This window comes from Hemitrygon akajei, chromosome 25 (assembly GCF_048418815.1).
Source record: "Hemitrygon akajei chromosome 25, sHemAka1.3, whole genome shotgun sequence".
Taxonomy (NCBI): Eukaryota; Metazoa; Chordata; class Chondrichthyes; order Myliobatiformes; family Dasyatidae; genus Hemitrygon; species Hemitrygon akajei.
Window position 1 is genome coordinate 34,001,461 of NC_133148.1, and position 17,384 is coordinate 34,018,844.

At 48.9% G+C, this 17,384-nt stretch overlaps 1 protein-coding gene across 3 annotated transcripts; it reads left to right on the forward strand.

The window, feature by feature from the left end:
* Positions 1 to 853: 853 nt before the first annotated feature.
* On the forward strand, positions 854 to 16,109 carry LOC140716511 (uncharacterized). Of its 3 annotated transcripts, XM_073029307.1 has the most exons (3): positions 854 to 1,004; positions 2,338 to 4,330; positions 14,163 to 16,109. In XM_073029307.1, the coding sequence occupies exons 2-3, from the start codon at positions 3,516 to 3,518 to the stop codon at positions 15,250 to 15,252; spliced, it is 1,905 nt and encodes a 634-aa protein (XP_072885408.1). In that variant the 5' UTR covers positions 854 to 1,004; positions 2,338 to 3,515; the 3' UTR covers positions 15,253 to 16,109. The 3 variants fall into 3 exon arrangements, with proteins under 3 accessions (XP_072885408.1, XP_072885406.1, XP_072885407.1); XM_073029305.1 differs by lacking the exons at positions 854 to 1,004; positions 2,338 to 4,330 and adding an exon at positions 12,314 to 12,378 and having other exon boundaries at positions 13,158 to 16,109; XM_073029306.1 differs by lacking the exons at positions 854 to 1,004; positions 2,338 to 4,330 and adding an exon at positions 12,414 to 12,727 and having other exon boundaries at positions 13,158 to 16,109.
* The last annotated feature ends 1,275 nt before the right edge of the window (positions 16,110 to 17,384 follow it).

Below are 17,384 nucleotides of genomic sequence, written 5' to 3' on the forward strand. Positions count from 1 at the left end.
CAGGTGTAGCCAACCATTTCAATTTCTATCCCACATTCCCATTCAGACATATCGGTCCATGGGCTTTTCTTTGATCATGATGAAGCCACTCCTAAGGTGGAGGAGCAGCACCTCTTATTCCATCTGGGCAGCCTCCAACCTGAAGGCATGAACATCAATGCTTCCTTCCTGTAACATCTCTCCCCTCCCTCTTCTTCTATTTCCCTCTCTGGCCTTTTACTTCTTCTCCTCGTCTGCCTATTACGAGGGGTGATTGATAAGTTCGTGGCCTATGGTAGAAGGAGATGAGTTACATGCACGTGCAGTTCAACTCTTTGAGTGATTAAGCATAACGTTTGAAGTTAATCTTCTAGCGTGGGCCACGAATTTATCAATCATCCCTGATGAGTTATTAACTTCATACTTTCTGCATAATCACTCAAAGAGTTGACCTGCATGTGCACGTAACAAGAGCTGTATAACTCATCTCCTTCTACCTTAGGTCACGAACTTATCAACTACCTCTCGTACTTCCCCCTGGGTCCCTCTCCTCCTTCCCTTTCTCGCATGATGCCCTCTCTCTCCTATCAGATTCCCTCTTCTCCAGCCCCTTACTTTCCTACCCACCAGGCTTCACCTATCACCTTCCAGCTAGCCTCCTTCCCCACCCCCGCCTGTTTATTCTGGCCTCTTCTCCCTTCCTTTCCAGTCCTTGATGAGTGGTCCCGGCCCGACATTTTCATCTCCGCTGAGTTCTCAAGGGCACCGCTGCTGGCGGACAAAACGCGCATGCGCGAAACTCCCGACCGGCTGTCGAAAGATGCGCACGCGCCAAACGTCCCCGCCGGGTCTCCAAAGACGCGCATGCGCCTGGTGGACAAAAGGCTGCGGAGAATCAGCAGCCTGAAAAAGCGGGGTTCCGGCTGGCCCGCAGCCCGACTGAGGGTGCGACAATCGCTGCGGCAGTCCCAGTCATTTCCTCCTCGCGATCCGGGCCCCGGGGAATTTTCTGCCGATGAGCAAAGGTGCTGGGGCCATTCCCGAGCCATCACAGTCTCTATAGTCGGCTATCTGGTTCGTGGGGATTTCTCGTACGGAGGCAGCCGTGGGTGACACCGCTAGTTTGCAGGGCATGTTTGGGCATGCAGGCGAGGGAGTGGGAGCGGACCGATCCTCCTACACACAGCCGAGCTTCAGCTACCAAAATCGAAGTATTTGAAATTCGGAACAAAACCTGTAGTTTCGTGCTAATCTCGCATGAAGAGCTCCCAGGGCATGTTGTTGGTAGATACCGAATTTAGTTGAGACTGAGGTTTAAGTGAAGGTACCGGTTCTGCCTTTCTATCAATTAAAATGTCTATTAGTGCTGGGCATAGTGGTTAGCACAAAGGTTAACAACACTGGTGACCATGGTTCGATTCCGGCCATTACATTCTCTGCCGTTAAGGAGCTTGCATGTCCTTTCACACTGGTTTACTCTGGGTGCTCCGGTTTCCTTAGTTCATCCTACCAGATTGTAAATTGCCCCGTGATTAGGCTAGGGTTAAATTGTATTAGCTTTGGTCACCTCTGGTCTATGTTCTCCAGTTCCGGTTCTACCCGCGAGAACATGTCCTCTCCCATGCTCCCTGTATCACACGACGATGATCACACACATTTGCCCTGGGCAACAAGTGAACTCGTGGGGGAGGAGTGTTCGAGTGATTAGAAAGTCTCCAGGAGCAGCCGTGGAATTCTTCGTCACACTGTTGGACATACCCAGAACATGAAATAGCACTACTGGAGAAGGAAAACTCTGATTTTAAACCTACAGCTGCCTTGCGGCCATACCCACCCATCGGGAGTGAACCCCGAGGAAGAAATCCGGAGCCGGGGTCCCCGAGGCAGTTTGATGTTGTTTACAACGTCACTCTGGCAACCTCTGCGACAACACTGTTGCCAAACTGTATGGGCCCTTGCCCTTCTCTTGGATACATCAGTGATGTGGAGAGGGGGAGCCCGCTGTAAGGGCAACAGCCGGTTCTTCAAATCTTCCCCCCCAGGCTTGCACCCTGGGAGGGACACAGTCCACCAGAGGCACAAACCCGTGGTCCCCTGGGATCGACAGCGCCTACTACTGGACAGGGACAAGCTTAGCCAAGTCACAGAATGATCCCAGAAATAGCCCATTTTGATTTGGATGGAAAGGCAGAGAATTTAATGGTCAAATGCCTGGACCATGCTCAGTTAGATGATCAGGAGTTGTTCCTCCAGCTTGTGTTGAACGTTGCTGTAACATCGTGATGATAGAGAGTAAAATTAACTTGATCTGAAATGCTGCCCTTCACCCATTGATGTTTTCTGTAAATCTCTTTGCAGGTAAGATCAGCAAGCAACTTCTGTCCGGGAATCTTGACAACAACAGCACGCCAGTTCTGTCTCTGTCAGTTCGCCAGCACTTGAATACCACCAACCTTTTGAATGAGGGGGAGGAGGAGATACTGGAGAAGACAGCACGCCAATCGCAGCATGGTGAATCTGAACATGTGTAGAGTGTAGGGTTGAGAGTTGGGTGAGCCCACTTGGAGATAAACCTTACGAATTGCCTTCAAATTATTGAAGGAGTTGCCAGATATTTCCTTGGCGGAATTTAGAGAAGGTGTGTCTCCTCCCAGCTGGAAGCGTGCTTTGGGTCTGAAATGAAGGGTTCTGTTCCAACTCCGTGAAACCCACCGGAACCGGGGGTGCGGTGGACACACCAGCATCCGTTCTCTAGAAATCAGTTCTTCACCTGCATTCATGGCATTCACTATGACTGACATCCGGCTTGATAAGTTGCCAGAGAATTGATAGGAGGGAGATACCGTTCACCTTCTCTCCGTGTGTGAAGGGATTCTGTCGACTCACAGAGATACCAGGGAGGGGCTATTCGCCTGCTGTGGTTGTGGGAGGGAATATACTCAGTCATTCAGCCTGAGGATACATCAACATGTTCACGCTATAGTGAGACGGTTCACCAGTTCAGGCTGAGGGGTTCAATTCATTCTGCTATCTGAATCGAACATTGGGGTGTTTTGAGTTCAATTCAGCACAATCTACAGGGGGTTTGCGTGTCCTCCCTGGGTTTCTATCTGGTGCTCCGGTTTCCTTCCACAATCCAAAGATGTATCGGCTAATTGGTCAGTGTAAATTGTCCTGGGATTAGGGTAGGGTTAAACAGGCGGGTTGCTGGGCTGTGCAGCTCGTTGGGCCGGAAGGGCCTATTCCAGGCTGTATCTCCAAATAAAATGAAATAAAACACACATCTGTTAGAGGACACTCACCTACTCTGTGTGGGAAGAGATTCACTCGCTCATATCACTCAACAGTGAGTCCTTGAGGGAGAGAGACTGTCCGACTGTTCTGTGTGTGTGGGCAGGGATTCGCTAATTCATCCCACGTGATGAGACACCAGCGAGTTCACACTGGGGTGAGGCCGTTCGCCTGCTCTGAATGTTGGGAAGAGATTCCCTCACTCGCCTGGTCTGCTGGCACACCAGCGAGTTCACGCTGGGGAGATGTCGCACATCTGCTCCGAATGTGGGAAGGGATTTACTCGGCCGTCCCACCTACTGGCCCACCAGCGAGTTCACACTGGGGAGAGCCCCTTCACCTGTTCGGAGTGTGGGAAGGGATTCACTCGGTCGACTCACCTGGTAAGACACCAGCGAGGTCACACTGGGGAGAGGCCCTTTACCTGTTCTGAATGTGGGAAGGGATTTATTCGGTCATCTCACCTACTGGCTCATCAGCGACTTCACACCGGAGAGAGACCATTCACTTGCTCTGAATGTGGGAAGAGGTTTACTGAGTCATCTAACCTACTGGCGCACCAGCGAGTTCACACTGGGGAGAGGCCGTTTACCTGCTCTGAATGTGGAAAGGGATTTACTCGGTCATCTAATCTACTGGCACACCAGCGAGTTCACACTGGGGAGAGACCGTTCACTTGCCCTGAATGTGGGAAGGGATTTACTCGTTCAAATAATCTACTAGCACACCAGCGCGTTCACACTGGGAAGAGCGTGTTCACCTGTTCTGGCTCAGGAAAGGAATTTGTTTGGTCAACTGACCTGATAACACCCCAGCTAGGTCACACCCGGGAGAGGCCATTCATGTGCTCTGATTGTGGGAAGGGATTTACTCGGTCATCTAACCTTCTGATACACCAGCGGGTTCACACTGGAGAGAGACCGTTCACCTGCTCCGAGTGCGGGAAGAGGTTCACTCACTCATCCCACCTCATGACGCACCTGCGAGTTCACACTGGGGAGAGGCCGTTCACCTGCTCCGAATGTGGGAAGGGATTCACTCATTCATCCAACCTTGTGATGCACTACCGAGTTCACGCTCGGGAAAGTGTGTAAATAAGCTGCCTGCCGGATGTTTAACCATCACAGCTGCTGAATCCAGATGCAAGTTCAGAAGTGAGTGTGGTGTTGAACTCTGCAATTATTGCTGCTGCTCGTCACACCCAACATTCCACCCAGGTCATTGGGAATGGGAGGAGTTTCCTCTGCTGATGTTCATCTTAAATGGGACTGGAGTTTCATATTCTGCATCTGTGACAAATAATTCAGTTTTATTTTAAACTCTGTCTCAGGTACTTAGTGAGCCTACAACACACCCAGTGTACAGTATAGCATTCCAACTAAACCCAGCTGGTCCCTGCCGTGTTTCTCTTCCACAATAATTCCTTTAAATCCATCCCTGCTGTTCACCTCTCGCTCTCCCTGTGGTGATGGGTTCCAAATGAATGAAGAGTTTTCCTCTGAATTTCCTGCATGACTTTCTGCACACTGAGGAAGATGAGCTCACTGCAGTTACGTCTAGGCTGAGGGGGAATGGCATTGACTGTTAACCCCCCCCTATTCCCTTCTTAATGTTACACACACAAGAGATTCTGCAGTTGCTGGAAATCCAGAGTAGCATTCACCCAATGCTGGAGGGACTCAGCAGGTCAGGCAGCATCCTTTGAAAGGGTGAGAGCAATGGGGTCCTTTCTGGCTGGCTGCTGGAGACTTGTGGTGTTCTTCCGGGGGTCAGTGTGTCTTTTCACGAGATATATCAATGGTATGGACAATGGAATCGATTGATTATTGGCCAAGTTTGCAGATAGGTTAAAAATTCGAAGTGTCATGACCCCTTCAGACCAGCGAGGGGCGCTGTGTAGCAACAGGTCTGGACCCACCTGAACATCTTTTATCTGAGCATATTGATTTGTTTAATGACTAGTTTTATCATTAAGCTGTCACTGTGATTTTATTTTGTGATGCTTGTTATGTGAATTTGGCTTCCGTAAGCTTCTCGTTCTTAAGTGATTAGTTTCTGATTTCGACCGGCACAGGATTTCTGTGTTTTATGCTCTATTTAAGGTCATTTTTGGACCCGCGCTCATCGCTGTGTGCTAGATTTGAGTTCTGTGTGCTCAAGTTCAGAGTTCGTCAGCTTTTAGTTTGATTATTCCCTGTATTCTGAATAAATCTTCATTGTTAATTTCTACTATTGAGTACTGGGTTTACTCCGGACCTGGGTCCACTCATCTGAAGGTCGTTACAAAGTACGTCTAGGTCACCATATACTACCCAGTAATCCATTTTCTTGTGGGCATTCACAATAAACATGAAGAAGCACAATGCAATGTATGAAAGACTGCACCCACCAGGACGAACAAACGGCCAATGTGCAAAAGACAATGGACTGCAAATACAAAAATAAGAAAAAAAGAAATAATGATTAATAAGTGATATATGAAGATCATGAGATGAAGAGTCCTTGAAAGTTGTTGTGGGAACAGTTCATTGAAGTTATCCCCACTGGTTCAAGAGCCTGGTGATTGAGGGGTAATAATTTCCCGAACTGGGTGGCGTGAATCCTGAGGGTCCTGTATCATCTTCCTGATGGCGGCAGTGGGATGAACGCATGGCCTGGTGGGAATCCTTGACTGATGCTACTTTCCTCTGTGTAGATGTGCCCAATGGTGGGGAGGGTTTTACCCCTGATGGTCTCGGCCGTACCCACTATTTTTTGAGCAAACACGAGGAAATCTGCAGATGCTGGAAATTCAAACAACACACGCAAAATGCTGGTGGAACACAGCAGGGCAGGCAGCATCTATAGGGAGAAGCACTGTCTTTTGTTGGCTTTCCTGTTCAAGCTCATTGGTGTTTCCATACTGGGTTGTGGTGCAGCCAGTCAATGTACTCATCAATAGGTACATTTAATGTACAATATACACCCTGAAATTCTTAAACATCCACAAAAACAGGAGGGCCCCAAAGAATGAATGACAGTAAAACGTTACAACGTCAAAGCCCCCCCCCCCCGAGCTTGCCCCTCCCACGCACAAGCAGCGGCAAGGCAATGACACCCCCCTCCCTCCCCCACCATCACCACACACCTATGAAAGTCGAAGTGGAGCTGCAGGTAGTTTTGAGGAAGTGGGATTATGCAGAAGGTCTGAGACAGATTAGGAGAATGGGTTTGAGATGGTGCTGGTGAAGCCCCTTATTAATAATACTTTTTCTGGTAAACACGTTGATGGTAAATGATCGCCACAAACAATGGAGAGGTGAGGCGAGACGAGGCTGAGTCAAAGCGTGCGGGTACAAGGCGAAGTCGAAGTGAGGCCGAGTCAAAGTCAGGGTGAGTGGAGGAGAGGCAGATTCGAGGCCCGTCCACCTAAACCTAGAGCGAGTTTTGATCAATCTAAGCACCAGGCTGATTTGGAAACATAGCGGTGTGGTCTGGTTTCCAAGTGTATCGATGCAACAGGGCCAGAGTCCTCGAGCCAGGAACAATCCAGTGTTTGGATGATTTAAACGTTGGGCCAGGTGGATTAAAAAGGCACACTCAGGTTGGAGGAGTATTCCATCTGGGTAGCCTCCAACTTGATGGCATGAACATTGATTTCTCAAACTTCTGGTAATGCCCACCCACCACTTCGCCATTCCCATTTCCCTCTCTCACCTTATCCCCTTACTTGCCCATCACCTCCCTCTGGTGCCCTTCCACCTTTACTTTCTTTCATGGCCTCTTTCCTCTCCTATCAGATTCCCCCTTCTCCAGCCCTGTATCTCTTTTACCAATCAGCCCCAGCTCTTTATTTCACTCCTCCTACCCCCTCCCGGTTTCACCTATCACCTTGTGTTTCTCCCTCCCCTCAGCCCACCTTTTAATAGAACATAGAACAGTATAGCCCAGTACAGGCCCTTCAGCCCACAATATTGTGCTGACCCTTAAACCCTGCATCCCATATAACCCCCACCTTAAATTTCTCCATGTACCTATCTGGTAGTCTCTTAACTCTACTCATCTTTTTTTTCTCCAGTCCTCATAAAGGGTCTCAGCTTGAAACATAGATTGTTCACTCTTTTCCATAGATGCTGCCTGGCCTGCTGAGTTCCCCCAGCATTGTGTGTGTGTGTTGCTCAGAACAGGTGGACAGAGATGAGGAGGAATTTCTTTAGCCAGGAGGTGGTGACTCTGGAATTCATTGCCACAGTGTAGGCTCTGTCATTGGAAATATTTAAAGTGGAGGTTGCTTTTTGATTAGGGAAAGCTTCAAAGGTTACAAGGAGAAGGCAGGAAAATGGTTTTGAGAGGGATAATAAATTAGCCATGGTGGAATGGAGGAACAGACTCGATGGCTAATGGTGTATTTCCGTTCCTATGTCTTAATGGTCTTATTTAAAGTAATGAAGAGTAAACATTTTGGGCCAAGACCCTTCATCAGGACTGGAAAGCGAAGAGAAAGAAGCCACAATAGGAGTTTGGGGGAGGAGCGGGAATACGAGCTAGCAGGTGATAGTCGAAACGAGGGAGGAGGAGGGAATGAAATGAGCAGCTGGGAGCTGATAAGTGGGAAAGATAACGAGCTGAAGAGGAAGGAAATGGATAGGAGAGGAGAGTTGTCCACGGGAGAAAGGGAATGAGGAGGGGCGCTGGAGAGAATTTATGGACGTGTTCTCTGCTTCCAAAGGGTTGCATCTCACACAGCCGGGGTTTTTCAGTACATGACTGCTCTCTGAAGTCTGAAAGCGGACTTAGTTGGACGTTCAATGGAGCAGCGAGAGAAATCAGAGATGGGCAGGGTATGTGGATCGGGTCTGTGGTAGGGGGTAAGCATGTGCAGAAATGTAGGGAATCAGAGGATGGGGTGTAGCAATGAATGACATTTGGAAGGTGATAGATTAGGAAAAAGAGTATGGTAACTTGTCGACTCACACAACGCCTGTTTTGGGAGCCTATTGTCTTAAACTACCTACTGACCTCTCCTCAGAAAAAACGTTGGCTGAATTGCTGCTATCTTGGCAGAGTTCAGCAGCGCTAGCAAACACTTCCAATGGCCTCAACTGAAGAGCAATTGCTGCCGGCTCCAGACGCACCATGGACCTGCACCCCGGGTCAGTCACAATCCTTCCCTCTCCCTCTGCTGCACGATGTGCACCAGGGTCCCGGGGGGGACTTTTGCTGGCACCACCTCTGATGGGACCGTGATGTCTAGCCTGGTTTCTGACTTGGGGAAGATAGAGGCAGTTTGTTGTTTTCCTGTGTTTGGAAGGGCAGATGGAGGGGTAATTGTAGTGGACCTCCAGGCATAGCTGAGATCTTGCTATCTAAATCTAAGGATTTGTGACTCTGACCAAAAAATATAGATTGGACTTTTATCTTCCATGAAGAACTTCTGAAAATTAACAACTTTATCAAGTCAAGTTTAACTATATACACGTCTATAATATATATAACCATATAATGTATATAGAAATGACACAATGTTTCTTTGAACCAGAGTGTACAACACAGCAGTACATATAACTCACATATCACATGATGACTTAGGAAGGTAAGGATAAAATTTACAGATGAATCACACATAGATAAGTGCATTAATATTAAATATTGTAAGGTATGGGATAGAATAATCAGTGACACTTCGAATAGGTGGGGAGTTCAGAAGCCTAATGGTGTGGGGGAAGAAACAGTTTCTCAACTGACCGTTCTTTTTATGTATCATGGTCTCCTGCCTGATGGTAGAAAGTTAAAGAGGTTGCTTGATGGATGGGTGGGATTCTTGATCATACCAAGGGACCTGCGTACATGGCGCTCCTGATCAATGTCACCGGTGGACGGTAGGGAGACCCCTATGATCCTTTCAGTTGTTCTCACAGTCCTTTGTAGGGACTTCCGGTCTGATCTCCCATACCAGATGGAGATGCAACTTGTCAGAACACCCACAATGGTGCTCCATTAAAACGCAGTTAAGATTGGTAGGGGTGGGACCCTTGCTTGCCTCAATCTTCGTGCCTTCTTGTTCAGGGACCAGGTGAGGTCATTCGTGATGTGAGCTCCCAGGGGCTTGGTACACTTAACTCTCCCTACGGAGCAGCCAAGTATTTGCAGAGGGAAATGGTTTGTCTGCACCTTCCTGAAGTCCACCATGATTTCCTTTGTCTTCTCCATGTTCAGGCTTAGGTTGTTCCCACCCCAATCCACTAACAACCCCACTTCCCCTCTATACTCTTGTCTTGTCATCGTTCTTGATAAAACCAACCACTGTGGTGTCATCCACAAACTTGATGGCATGGTTTGAGCTGGATCCTGTGACACAGTGGGCATCAGCAGTGTGAATAGCAGCGGGCTGAGCACACAACCTTGGGGAGCGCCAGCGCTCATCGTAGTGGAACTAGAGACATAGTTGCCCACACAGACTGACTATGTCTTTACTGTTAAGAAGTCCAGTATGCAATTGTATAGGGAGGTGTTGAGACCCAGTGAGGACCCAGTTTCTGGGGTACGATGGTGTTAAACAGCAGTCTGGCATATGAGACCCCATTTTCCAGGTGGGACAGGACAGAGTGATGGGCAGAGCCGATTGCATTGTCAGTGGATCAAGTTGAGTGATAAGTGAACTGGAAAGGGTCCAGTGTAGCTGGGAGAAAGGTTTTCATGTACTCCATGTCCAGCCAGTCAAAGCATTTCATAATGATTGATCTTAATGCCAGTGGACGAAAGTCACTTAGGCAGGTTACTGTTGCCTTCTTTGGCACTGGAATGATGGTTGCCACCTTGAAAACCGGGGGGGGGGGGGGGGGCGGCAATGGATTGTTATGGAGAGATGTTGAATATATCCATCAGCACCTCTGTCAACTGGGCTGTGCAGTCTTTCAGAACCCGACCTGGTATGTTATTGGGACCCACAGCTTTGCCAGGGTTAACTCTGGCCAGGGACTTCCTCGCCTCAGCTTCAGCCAGACGGAGTGTCTTGAGTGGAGGGATGCCTTCCTCGTCAGCACTCTGTTCTGCACATCAAACCGGACGCAGAAGACATTCAGACTCCCGGGGAGTGAAGCATCCTGGTCACTGCACTGGACAGACTTGTCGTGTGTAATCCTCTGAACTCCCTGCCACATGTGCCCCCCTGTCTCTGTAAATGCTCCCATTTCACCTTCCTGACAGAGCGAGAAAGCACAGTTCTTGCTTCCCTGAGAGCTGTTGCATCCTTCTTCCCAAAGTTATGGGTGATTTTCAGTGCTTCCTAAGGGCTGTGTCCCATGCAAATGTGTTGCTCAATATACTACTGCCCTCCAAAGTCCAAACTCCAAATAGCAATGGCGAAAGAAGCTTTCCAGAAAATGAAGACCATATTAACAGACAGAAAGATGAGCATGTACACTGAAAACAGAATACTGCAGTGCTACACTTATTCTATCCTGACCTATGGAAGTGAATGCTGGACCGTTTCCCCAACAATGGAAAAGAGACTAGAAGCAACTCTACAATTTTTATTATCAGAGCACCTAGATTTTCTTAATCATAAGCAGCTGAATTATGGTTCTACGGGAGAATGTTAAAAATATCATGGACCACACGCACACATCAAATGAAGAAGTTTTCAGAAGAGACCAAGCAGTGAGATCACTTATACCAACAGTAAGAGAAAGACAGCTCAGATTCCTAGGACACATCATGCAGGGAGATGAACTAGAAAAAATAATACTCTCTGGAAAGGTCGAGGGGAGCAAACCTAGAGGAAAACCTTGGCTTATGTCCATCAAGAGCCTAGCCAAGTGGCTATACATTGAGGAAATGGAAGTCATCCAAAGAACGAGGGATAGATCTGTACACCTTACTGCCCTATTGTCCTGTTTATTATTTATTGTAATGCCTGCACTGTTTTGTGCACTTTATGCAGTCCTGGGTAGGTCTGTAGTCTAGTGTAGTTTTTTTCTGTGTTTTTTTTTTACGTAGTTCAGTCTAGTTTTTGTACTGTGTCATGTAACACCACGGTCCTGAAAAAACGTTGTTTCATTTTTACTATGTACTGTATGATGCACCATCAATAACTCTCTGAGACGTGAGGCGAGATATAGGCTTTTATTCGCTGGAAGAGAGCAGTCAGCAGCAAGAGATCCCCATACGACATCCTGGAGACTGAGGGGGGAGCAGTGCCTCCAATCGCCTTTATACAGGGGTCTGTGGGAAGAGCCACAGGAGCTGTCAGCAGGGGTCTGTGGGAGGAGCCACAGGGGCAGTCAGCAGGGGTCTGTGGGAGGAGCCACAGGGGCAGTCAGCAGAGGGGGGGGCGTGTCCAGACAGGTATACGTAGTTCACCACACTGTACCAGCAGTTATGGTCGAAATGACAATAAAAGAGACTTGACTTGTATGGAAAACCATGGTCAACAACGTCCGCATCGGATGTGGTAACCTAGTCAGACTCCAAAGTCTGGAAGCAGAATGGGGAACCGGAGCAGGCTCAAGAACCAAAGAGATGCCAGCACAGGGCAGAGCTTTGGGACCCCAAAAAGTGGTGAGTGGGCGGGGGGGAGAAGAATCAACACTGAGGAGGAGTGAATCAGATCGACAGGATGTGGGAACGAATGATGGATCGTTTGGGAGCTGATCGACTGGAAATATATTCTATTATAAGTCCAGAGTGCTGGAGGAACTCAGCACAGTGAAGAGACACGGCTCGAAACTTGATCGTTTATTTCACTCGGTCGCTGGAGACCCTCCAGCAGTTTGTGTGTGTGTTGCCCTCAGCATCTGTAGAATCTCTTGTGATTTTTTTTGTTTCACATCTCCATCTTTGAGCATGTTGGACTTCTTTTGACACACAGAATGGCAGTTGATATTTAGTACAGTGTCTCTGGATTAAGCGCTGAGGTCTCCACAGGTAAACATGAGCGGATTTGAGGCTTGTGGCGGAGGACACTCGGCCCATTCACTTTTGACTTGCATTACCCAGCGATCTGGGCGCTTCGGGAATGGGATTCGTCTCGGGGGACGGCTGATCAGGCGCGCATGCGCCAAGAGTCGCGGCGAGGAGAGCGCTGCGCATGCGCTCACTAGACAATAGACTCTGGAGGATCGGCAGCAGGTAGGAGCGGGGCTTGGGCTGGCGATTGCATCGGGACCGGGGTCCACACCCCGGCTGAGAGACATTTGCTGCGAGTTCCGGACGCAGCACCCTGAGCTCTGGGATTAAAAACGGCCCTTCCCCGGGGAAATGTCTGCTGATGAGCGAAGGCCCTGGCGCTATTCCTGTGGCGCATGCGTGTCGCTGGTTCGGTGGCTGATGGACGGGGATCTGGTTCGTGGGGTGAATCGGTTTCTGGTTTGTGGGGGTTTCTGGGTACAGGGACCGCCATCGGGGACTGCAGAGGCGTGATTTGGAGCGTTCTCGGAGGGAGTGGAAGAGGACAGGTCTCCCAGACCAGCTCCAACAGGTTAGCCAAATCACTTCCCCGCCTTGGTCACTGACATTGACTTTGGTGAGCTTTTCACTGTCAATCAACTGTTGGCGTCGGGGAGGGTGGAGTCTGGTTAATTAGAAAGTCTCCAGGAGCAGTCACGTAATATATGGGTGCACCTAGCGATAGCTGTGGGACAAACCCAGAACCTGGAGCTGTACTAATGTACTGAGACAAACGGAGCCAACTCAGAGATTGACATTGAACAGAAATGCCCCATCGTGGAACAGATAGGAAGACAGTCAAGTTAGTTTTATAGTCAGTGTGGATGCCTAAACCCAGTTAAAAAGGGACATTCCTCCAACTTGGGTTTAGCCCTGCTTTAACTATGTGACACCATAGGGATGATCTCATCTGAAATGCTGTCCTTCACAAATTGATGACTTTTGTAAACTTTTTTTTACAGGGCAAAAAAGGTAAAGGATTTGTACACGTGGATCTCAAACACGTCAGTTCCATTGTATGTTGTCATCAATCTTTGGACGTGGAGGAGGAGATAGTTGATAAGACAATACACAATTTGGATTAAGGAGAACCTGAACACCTGCTCAGTGTAGGAGAGAGATTTGGATGAAGAAATCTGGAGACAAACCTTGTAAGTTCTCTTCAAGTTATTGAAGGAGTGAACAAGTATTTCCATTGTAACGCCAGCTGGTTGATCCTTGCAGAAGACGTATTTCAGCCCAGCGTGAAATGTGCTTTGTGTCTGAAATGAAGTTTTCTGTTGTAACTCTGTGAAATCCACTGGAACTGGGGTACTGAGAACACATCAGCATTGGATCACCAGAGATCAGGTCTCCAACTACATTGCCTACAAGGGAGAAATGACTTCTGATATCTAACTTGATGAATCGCCAGAGAACTGATAGCAGGGAGATATCATTCACCCGCTCTTGGTGTGGGAAGGGATTTACTCGCTCAGCCGACCTGCGGACACACCGGTGAATTTGCACTGGGGAGAGCCCGTTCACCTGGTACTCAGTAATCCAGCCTGAAGATAGATCAGCAAGTTCACTTCATAGTGAGATTGTTCAGACGACACTAAGCAATTCATTCTGCCATCCAAGCTGAAGATACATCGGAAAATTCACCACGGTGAGAGGCTGTTCACCTGCTCTGTGTGTGGGAAGGCAGTCACTTGACCACTCAACTTAGTGACACACAAGCGAGCTCACACGACAGAGAGGGAGAGACTGTTCATTTCTTCTGTGTGTAGGACGGGATTCACTTGTACATCTCACGTGATGAGTCACCCCTTAATGCACTCCAAGGAGTGGCCGTTCATCTGCTCGGACTGTGGGAAGGGATTCACTGATTTGTCCCAACTGCAGGCGCACCAGCGAGTTCACACAAGAGCGTTCACCTGTCCCGTGTGTGGGAAGGGATTCGCTCACTCATCCCATGTACTGAGGCACCAGCGAGTTCACTCTGGGGAGAAGCCGTTCACCTGCTCGGACTGTGGGAAGGCATTCACTCAGTCGTCCCACCTGCAGGTACACAAGCGAGTTCACAGTGGGGAGAGGCCATTTATCTGCTCCGTCTGCGGGAAGGGATACACTCAGTCCTCCGATCTGATGATACACCAGCGGGTTCACACAGGAGAAAGGCCGTTCACCTGTTCTGTGTGTGGGAAGGGATTCACTCACTCCTCCCACCTGATCAGACACCTGCGTGTTCACTCTGGGGAGAAGCCGTTCACCTGCTCAGACTGTGGGAAGGCATTTACACAGTCCTCTCACTTGCAAGTACACCGGCGTGTTCACAGTGGAGAGAGGCCATTTATCTGCTCCGTTTGTGGGAAGCGATGTACTCAATCTTCTGACCTGATGAGGCACCAGCGGGTGCACACTGGGGAGAGGCCATTCACCTGCTCCGAATGTGGGAAGGGATTCACTCGGTCATCCCACCTGCTAGCACACCAGGCAGTTCACACTGGGGAGAGGCCGTTCATCTGCTCTGAATGTGGGGTGGGATTCACTCACTCATCCTATCTGATAAGTCACCAGCGGGTTCACACTGGGGAGAGGCCGTTCACCTGCTTAGAATGTGGGAAGGGATTCACTCGGTCTTCTCACCTACTGGCGCACCAGAGAGTCCACACTGGGGAGAGGCCATTCACCTGCTCGATTTGTGGGAAGGGATTCACAGAGTCGTCTCACCTGCACGCGCACCAGCGAGTTCACACTGGGGAGAGGCCATTCACCTGTTCCGTGTGTGGGAAGGCATTCACTCACTCATCCCAGCTGATAAGGCACCAGCGAGTTCACTCCGGGGAGAAGCCGTACACTTGCTCAGACTGCGGGAAGGCGTTTAATCAGTCCTCTCACTTGCAGACCCACCAGCGAGTTCACAGTGGGGAGAGACCATATATCTGCCCAATCTGTGGGAAGGGATTCATCCAATCAGCTGAACTGCTGAAACACCAGCGAGTTCATAGTGGGGAAGCCCGTTCACCTGTTGTGAATGTGGGAAGGGATTCACTCAGTTACACCACATTGTGAAGTATCAGTGGGCTTACACTGAGAGGCTGCATACCTGGCCTGTGTGAGTAAACAGGTTTACTCGTTCATCCTACCTGCTCCGATTGTGCGGAGTTATGTACGGTGTCTTCTCACCCGTAGACACCATCATGCTCACAGTGGCCAGGGTCCATTCATCTGCTCTGTGTGGCAGGGATTCACTCGCTCAGCCCACAGGCAGAAACACCAGTGGGCTCACAGTGGAAAGAGGGCATTCACCTGTTCTGTGTGTGGGAGGGATATACTCTGTCATCCAGCCTGAAGGTATAACTGCGAGTTCCCATTGCACAGTGACCGTATACCTGATCTGACTCTGGGTAGCGATTCCTTAAGATCCCCAACCTCAGGACATATAAGTGAGTTCACACTGGAGAGGGGTTATCCATCTGGTCTAGGTGTGGGAAAGAATTCATTCAGTCATTTCAGCCACTGAGCACCAGCGAGTTCCCACGAGGGAGTAGCCGTTCACCTGTTCTGAGTGTGGGAAGGGTTTCATTCAGTTAAACCACCTTGTGAGGCTCCATTAAGTTCACAATAAGGTGAGGCCACACTTCTGCCCTGAATGAGCAAAGAGATTTACTCAGTTGTCCCTTATGGTGAGACTCCAGCAACTTCACATCAAATAAGCTGCCTGTTATATTTTTAGGCATCACGGCCGCTGGATCTGGTTGCAAGCTCCTGAATGATTGTTCATGTCAGGTTCTGCTGTTATTGCAGCTGCTGATCGCACCCGGGACTGAACCCTGGTCATTGAGCATTCAAGGGGTTAATGCCAGCCTTAAATGAGACTGGTGTTTAATATTGTAGATCTGTGACAAATAAATGAGTTGCATTTCAAATCCTGTGTCCCAGGTGCTTACTCTCTCTTGCATATGCCCAGTGTATGGTCCCGAGGCCTTTCAGCCTATTGAGTTCTGTTCCTTTCACTGTTCCATACCAGTCCTATTAAATCCAATCCTGCCGTCCTTCTCTCACTCTCCCTATCATCATGGGTTGCTCTGGTCACCACTCTGTGAGTGAAGAGGGATCCCTTGGGTTCCCTGCATGGTTTTGTCCCGCTTGTTCCTTGTTCCTCAGGGTTCCTGGCAAAGGAAAAATGCCATGGCTTGTGAACTCCTGCTTCCCTGCTCTTTTCAGCTGTATGCTCTGTCCTTTGCGATTTTTATGGGTTGTTTTCACTGCTCCCAAAGGGCTGCATCTCACACAGCTGGCTTGTTACGATACTCCACTCTAAAGTCTGAAAGCAGAGTGCAGAGCAAACAGATGTCCAATGCAGAGTCGTAGAGTCGGAGGCAAGCACAGGGCAGGTCTTGGGATTCCTGATAATGGTGGTGGTATGGGCACATCATGAGAAGGATGTGGCAACAAACGTCAGATGGGCAGCATTTAGAAGCTGATTGACAGGGATAATGTCATTTTATTGCTGCACCTGTGTTATGAGGCTGACTTGACATATGCAGTGTCTGCTGACATTGACTATATTGCTTATCGGAGCTTGCAATGTTAGATCGGATGCTGTGTTCTTGGGAAGCCATTGGCTGCGTTGAGCCAGCTTAGTTCTGAGTGGTCCACCGCGGAGGAAAACATTCTGGAGGGTGGTACAGAAGTAACAAACTCCATCAGCTAACTGAAAACTAGTGAACCCTGAGCATAGTTCCACCCCTTCCTTATTTTGGTCAACTTGCAGTATGGCTGTTCCCCAAACTGGAGGTACATTTTTCCGCAATGAACAGGCCACAGCTGGTGCTGTGATGTGTGTCTGTACCTGGGGTGATGACCTCTTCCTGCTCAACCAAGCCCCCCCCATACCCAGTTATGTGAGTCAGCTCCCAGGATCGGCTGAGATGGAGGGTCCCTGCTCATTCCTGAATTAATATCAGGAGTGTTTTAGACGAAGGAATTGCACTTTCAGCTTTCACTTCCTGGAGGAAGGCATTGAACTCTGTTCAAAGTCAAAGCTGAGTTTATAGTTAAGTGCACAAGTTCAATGAAAACCTTACTTGTAGTTGCATCACAGGAAAAAAAATAATTAAACTTTAAGCACAGTTTTCACAAGAAAAGAACAGTTAGAGCAAAACATAGTCTGTTTTAGTGCAACAAGATCCAAATGGTCA

Excerpts from the sequence above, each read along its gene's own strand:
- LOC140716511 (XM_073029307.1), top strand. The coding sequence starts at position 3,516 with ATGTCGCACATCTGCTCCGAATGTGGGAAGGGATTTACTCGGCCGTCC. Across the intron at positions 4,331-14,162 it reads CATTCATCCAACCTTGTGAT|GCACCAGCGAGTTCACTCTG; the intron begins GCACTACCGAGT and ends CCATGTACTGAG.